The sequence below is a fragment of the Lathyrus oleraceus genome, chromosome 3, assembly GCF_024323335.1.
Source record: "Lathyrus oleraceus cultivar Zhongwan6 chromosome 3, CAAS_Psat_ZW6_1.0, whole genome shotgun sequence".
Taxonomy (NCBI): Eukaryota; Viridiplantae; Streptophyta; class Magnoliopsida; order Fabales; family Fabaceae; genus Lathyrus; species Lathyrus oleraceus.
In genome coordinates, this window is record NC_066581.1 from 510,216,778 (window position 1) to 510,223,586 (window position 6,809).

At 36.2% G+C, this 6,809-nt stretch overlaps 1 protein-coding gene across 1 annotated transcript; it reads right to left on the reverse strand.

Annotated features, from left to right (window-relative positions):
• Window positions 1–1,833: 1,833 nt before the first annotated feature.
• Window positions 1,834–5,761, reverse strand: LOC127128488 (CDP-diacylglycerol--glycerol-3-phosphate 3-phosphatidyltransferase 1, chloroplastic). The gene is made up of 7 exons (XM_051057838.1): window positions 5,309–5,761; window positions 5,125–5,222; window positions 4,985–5,035; window positions 4,788–4,901; window positions 2,437–2,493; window positions 2,265–2,350; window positions 1,834–2,177 (listed from the first exon to the last, which is right to left on the reverse strand). The coding sequence occupies exons 1-7, from the start codon at window positions 5,430–5,432 to the stop codon at window positions 2,057–2,059; spliced, it is 651 nt and encodes a 216-aa protein (XP_050913795.1). The 5' UTR covers window positions 5,433–5,761; the 3' UTR covers window positions 1,834–2,056.
• Window positions 5,762–6,809: the final 1,048 nt, after the last annotated feature.

Sequence of the window (6,809 nt, forward strand, 5' to 3'; positions counted from 1 at the left end):
GTCACTTCATTGTAGCCCCCCATCAATGACCACCCAAACATCCCATCAACATAACACCCAACCATTGTTTAACTATAGTACGCCCCATGAACCATTGTTTCGTTTCCAAAACGACTCAATGGCCCAATTTGGGCAACTATACCGTCCTCAATTCACCCAACCCCAACGACCTAACTACGATGACATGGGCACCGAACTCCATTACGGAAGCGCCGTTGACCAGAGCCCCTCCGGATATTGGGAGAAAATGATGACACATCTGTCAAATACTGCTGGAACTTCCGCCGGACCTTCCAACCAGTCATCGCTTAATCAGGTCAGCACACAAAGACCCCAAACACCTCAAGAAAATCGTGGGAGACCTCAGAGACAAACTAACGCACCGGGATGTGGAATATGGGGACGTTATAATCAGGTCGGTCATTAGTTTATTGTCAGTCCAATGTATCCAATTATTACATCATCAATGAATTTATTTATTTCCATTACTATTTCTTATTTATTAAATAATGAAAATTAATAATTAAAAAAATTAAAAAAAAAAACTAAAAAATTAAAAAAATTAAAAAAAAAATAGCAGGAGGTGTATGCGCCAGATGAATTGGCGCATACACCAACCAAACACACACAGACGCCACTAACATTGGCGCCTCCTCATGAGGCCCAATGCAGGCACCACTAACATTGGCGCCTCCTCATGAGGCCCAATGCAGGCCCTCATAAGGAGCTCAATGCATGCGTCAATGCTATTAGCACCTCCTTTTACTGCATTGAGGATGCGCCAATTCATCTGACGCATCCTCTACAAAATCTGGTTATTTTGGTAATTTTTTTGAATTATTGGTTATTTTTGATTTTTTATTTAAAAAATGGTTATTTTAAAAAAAAATCAGAAGTATTATGTAAATTTATATAGTATAATTTTGCAAGAAAAAGATAGAGTAAAAGTATCCGGTACAAGAATACACAGCTGGGTTGTGGCAGGAAGTGTCAGTGGGTTTTATCTACAGATTCTCTAGTGTTGTAAAAAGCAAAGATTCCTTTGTTTTTGTTACAGTCCAGCTATGCCAATGAGACTCAGACACACCTACAGCCTTTTTTTGGACCATTCATCTGCATTGAGATTTGAGAATTCTGCACCACCATTCACTCATTTTTTTGGAATCTTTGCCATCCACTACAAACCACACCCAAAATAACTGCCTTTCAAAATCATAACTGGAAGAGCAAAAATCACTGTCCATTAAAAATACCAAGAGTATTTTCATATTATAATAGTCTCAGGTTTCTTACATGTCTCCACAATTTTTTTATCCACCTAGACATACTTACTTTCTCTTGTTCTTCTTTGGTTTATTGGCCAAGATTTCCTCGAAGGGTTAGTCTCAATTGGTCTTCATTTATAAACATTGAAATGCTGACCAATGCAATTGCAGAAATCCGAGATATTTTCATATTATAACTCTATAAAAAAAACAAATCCTTATCTTTCAATTAGTACTTGCATCTTAATTCTTTAAAAAATTTCATATCTGAAGCTTCTTTAAAAAATTTCATATCTAAAGTAACCCTTATTCGTCGTAAAATTTGTGCAAGTGCAAAGTGAATTTAAATCAAATTCTGAATTAGTCAGTTGCATATAAATTAGTTCAAGCAACTGTGAAGTATATAACCAGAAGAAAAATAATCGAAGAGTCGATTACAATCAGAAAATATTTGTCTGCTGAAATGTCTCAGCTTACAAACTTTCAAAGGATCCATAATTGAGAATTTTATCTGGCTGCCATCTTTCTTTTCTATTTTTTTGCTTTTCCCTTCCTTTACCTCGTTAACTAACAAAAAAATTGTGCATATAATTTTCATAAATGGAACCAATGGTGGTTTGCAGAGTTAGACAATGAAGATAGTAAATATTACAAATATATGTCATGAGAATCGAGAACTGCGTCTCCCTTCCACGGTATCACTGACTAAACTATTTTTGAAAGAAATAATAATGGTCGTGATTCGTGAAAACCAAACCCATCAAAGAAACCAAGACCCGTCGTCGTCCATGTTACCTCACTAACACCTTCCATATTTTCCTCATATATACTACAAACGACCATACGGCTAGCCCTGCCGCAATATAAAGCAACAAAACACCAGAGCCTGCCAAAATCGCAGGTCCTCCATGACTGAAAACACAAACCAAACAGATAAATGTCAACAATTTTACTTTTCATAACAACTAGTTTCCTATGAAATTCAAAGAAAACTGATACCTGCAGTCACGGGTAGCAAGAAGGATGGTTAATGCTGTCATTTGCGTGGCTGTTTTCCATTTCCCCAAACTATTAACCGCAACAGCCTATTATTTTTTGCTTAGTTATATAAGTTTGAAATTTTGCATAGGGAGCAGGAAATTGATTCAAGTGAACAGGAAGTAAAACAAACCTCTAAAGTTTTACTACCCTGGGAAGCAGCCCATTCCCTGAGTGCCGACATGGTTATCTGTTTCGAAAGTTACAAGAACAAATCTAAGACATCTTCTCTTCCCTCCAAACTGAGTTATAATTATGCTTTGAAAGTAAAAGGACAAAAGGAAACTATGTAAATTAAGTATGCTTCCAAGTCCAACCAAGCAATTATAGCATAATGCTGAACCTAAACATCACATGCACACATGAACCTAAATGTTTGCGCATACGGTATCAGCAACATATAATTCAGTGCTCCATCAAATAGAGCATACGGTATCAGCAACATATAATTCAGTGCTCCATCAAATAGAGCATACGAACAAAGTCAGGTTTGTATCGTCAATAAAAAAGATGACCATAAACTACCCCTAGAGAAAGCAAAGAGGAAATAAGGGGGAAATTTAGAGCATTTATGTTCACCCATCTTATTTTATTAACTCTATGCTGTTAAAGTCCCCATCTTCTCTTTTGTTGATACAACGATGTTTTCAAACTCAATTTCTAATTCATTTTATGTAGACCTGCCAGTTTTCGAGGGAGGCCTACTGTCATGTCGGGGCAGAAACGAAGAACTATTTTTGTTCTTGAAGGGGAACAGAAATTGTGAGTTACAATTTCAAAGAAGAACTTAATTCAGACTAAAGATAAGTCGAAGCCGAGATAGATGAGCGTAAACCAGGTTGTGAGAATCAATGGCTGACAGTAATCCCTGTGATCAAGAAAGATGTTGAAGTACTAAGGAGAGAGAATAGTTTAGGAGAACTCATTGATGACATCAGCAACTTCCGTAGAAGTCCTCAAGAAGTTAGTTGGTAGGCACACCACACAGATTTCTGACCTTTGCAAGAACCTTCTTTAAAGATGGGTGCAGAAGCTGAGATGAAGAAGACGAGGAGAGCCAGGGGGAAAAGAACAAGTTGACCCCACAACTTTGACAAAGAAAAGAAGTTTGGGAGATAAAATGGGAGGAGTGTCATCTCATGCGGAGGACGAACGATCTTAAACTAACAAGGTTGAAAAATCAGATTGTTCAGGGGAGATTCCTAAGAATCAAGAAATAAAACCACATAAAGTAACGAAAGAAGAGGAAGACACTTTGGTAGAGACGTGTGAGATTATGGTTAGGTGTGATTGTGATAGACACTCCATGGAACATAAGATACTACAATAGTTATAAAAACACATAAATTCATATATCTATGTATACAAAATAGCATGAATAAGAAGAAAAGACTTTAAAATTACTTCAAAGACTTCAAATTTAAACTCAAAAACCATATATGAATCATCAACATCTCTTAAGTCATGTATGAACAGCTTAAGCTAGAGTATTAAAAAGTACAACTTTATATGCGAAAACTTAAAACACCATGTTTTCAATAAGTGGCAAGACATAACTACCAAAACTAAGTAGTCAATAGACTCCACATTTTCTAACCTAGAGCAATCTCACCAAAATGCTTGTTGATCCCACTGATCATACGAGTAAATTCATTGATCCCTCAAAACTGTACCGGATTGCAATTTTACTAGCGACTGGGACCGCCCAAATCATCAAAGTAGGCCACAATTTTAACTACCTTGCCAATGGCCCCCACACTGAGCCGGTGGTGGAGAATATCTGATTTCAATGAATTAGAAGCTGAATTTGAAAAATAGCAGGAGCGAATGAAAATGAGGAAGCAATATGAGCAGAAGATATAAGCAAGTGAACTAGTTGACCCACCACCACTGCCAAAGCAGACAGTAACTAGCTCACATACCGTGGACGGTGGGTTGTTTTTGAAGTTCGTGCGGACAGCAGAGTAGTATTGGGGAGAACCATTGTGGGCAGGAAAAATATGGGCATGCATCTCTTCTGACACTCCAACCTACCCAACTCCATTGTCCAGAACAAAATTTCCAACAGATGTTTTGCATGACGGGGTCGGTGCACATGACCTAATAGGCCAAGCCAAACTATGTCATAGTAAGAAGATTAATGGAGGAAGAATACGAGAAAAGTTCTGCCAACCAGGCTTGCTTTTCAATCTCACGTCCATTTCTATCCCCAGCTTTCGATTGCAACCACAAGGACGATGTTGAATTCGACCGGGTGGTATTGTTAGTGTAAATAATGAAGGAAAGTTAGAGTAGCGGGGATTAAATAGTGTAGTTGATTAGTCAATAGGAAATACATTTATAAATAAGAGGAGGATCGTTCACATTTGTAAAACCTATGTTTGGGTGCACTCTAGAGTGGCAACGAGCATTAGTAATTTGGATTCCACGATAGTTAAACACATGTCACAAACTATACACTAGAGAAGAAATGAATGTGATTACCTCTCTACCAATTATGATGATGGAAGGTATAATCAAGAGCCATGGAGCATGCGCCAATGCAGCAACTTTGACCGGTCTAGTACATAACAAGATCAACGTGGCAGCAACCATAAGCTGCAATCAGTTTCAGTACTAATTAAATCCACATATTACACAAAAACAAACCCCTAATCAAAAGAAAAGCCAATGAGAATGACCTTGTCCGCTACTGGATCTAAAAACGCACCAAACGAAGATTTTAATTTCATCTGCAATGCAGCATATAAGACAACACCGTTAAATTAACTCTACGAACAAACACCGTTGTTAACCCTAAAAACCTCATGAATAGGTTTACCTTGCGAGCAATATAGCCATCAAGCCAATCTGTAATTGCAGCGGCAGTAAAAATACTTGTGGTAATAGCAGTTCCTTGCCAACCATCCATATAGAAGGCTAAATAAAAAAAATTAAAAAAAAAATTAAAAAATGTAAGAAACGAAAAACGGTTAGATTGCAATAATGAAAAAGAGGAAACACACTGGCAACGAGAAGAGGAATAGATGCGACACGGCCGAGCGTCAAAATGGTGGGCAGAGTAATGAATTTGGAATGGGAAGCACGATCATTCTTGGAGATGGATAAGTCACTCATTTCTGAAACCATTTTTATATATATTTTTTCTGATTTCTTCTTACCTACTACAATCACACAATACAGAGAAATAAAAGTATACCCTTCGCATTTCTTTGAATCGAATAAATAAACCTAAAACTCTAGAACACCGTTGTCTTGCAAAATGCTAACGACGGAATTTGGATCGAGAGCGGAGAAGTGGTGGTGGTGGGCCGGATGTGGACGGAACTTTAGGGGCTTGCCGACATCTATCAGGTCAGGTCAGGGGAGATTTCCGCAAACAGAGGGAAGCCAATATTTTTTTTTTTTTATAATTCACCAACAACTCCTAACCTAATATTATTATTATTATTATTCATTTTGCCTAAACTAAATCGCTATATATATTCATATTTTTTTTTATTTTAATTATTTTACTTCCTCTAAATAATATTTTGATAAATTTTATTCCGGTATCAAAGTAGTACAAAACAGTTAAGGTATACAGACTCACATAGGATGGAGATAGATTGAGTGGCTTTTATTATTTATTTATATAAAGAGAATGATTGGTTTATAGAGAAAGGTAACCAACAAAGTATCCGAATCCAAAGATAGCCACAAAAGTATTCAAGTTCAAATAGTATGCTAGATTTTAATGCTCCGTGATTTTGCATTTTTTTCTTTTCTTTGATAGGCTGTACACTGTACAGCCAATGTGACATTTTAAACCTTCTAATAACTCCGGGTTAAAAAAATTTTCTTCTCATAAATATATAATAATTCAATTTTAGTTCTTTCATCCAATAATAATATTTTCCGCTCATACTTTTATTATCTCCGGTCAATGTTCATTGACAAAATTAATATGACATTGTGATTTGAAAACTTTTTAATGATTAGATGTACACGCAGTAATGTCAGTATGACAAAAATGTTAATGTAACATGTTATGTGACTAATATTAATATATTAATACCATATTTGAATTCAAAAGTAGTAGTTAATATGTAGTTAATCCTTAGTAAATTCAATCTCCGGCTATTAATGCCATCCTATCTAGAAATTGCTCGATTAATCTTTGTTTGTTCTTATTTCAAGTAATCATCTACTTTTAAATTTGTAGTTTATTTACTTATTTATTACTTAGTTATTTTTTTGAAATTGATTAGAAGATGGGGAAGGTTTTGCTATTTTTTCATTATTAAGAAGGATTTTCTCCTAAAATACATGAAAGAATAAGGATTAGAGATTCAATGACTCGCAAGAGGGGAGATTGAGACCTAGGTCAACAGATGTTCAAATGCAGGATCGGGTAGGATGGAAACATGCATGTGTAAACTTGAATGAGGTTTCTTCGCTAGTGAGACTAAGGACTAGAGATTTTACTGTGGGACAGTCAACTCTCAAAATTGCTTCAAGTAAAAT

Bases quoted from the DNA above. Each gene is read 5' to 3' on its own strand.
- LOC127128488 (XM_051057838.1), bottom strand. From the start codon at position 5,432: ATGGTTTCAGAAATGAGTGACTTATCCATCTCCAAGAATGATCGTGCT. The intron at 4,902-4,984 runs GTCATTCTCATT...AACTGATTGCAG, and splicing joins TAGATCCAGTAGCGGACAAG to CTTATGGTTGCTGCCACGTT. The intron at 2,494-4,787 runs GTAATCACATTC...CTTTCGAAACAG, and splicing joins TCATCATAATTGGTAGAGAG to ATAACCATGTCGGCACTCAG.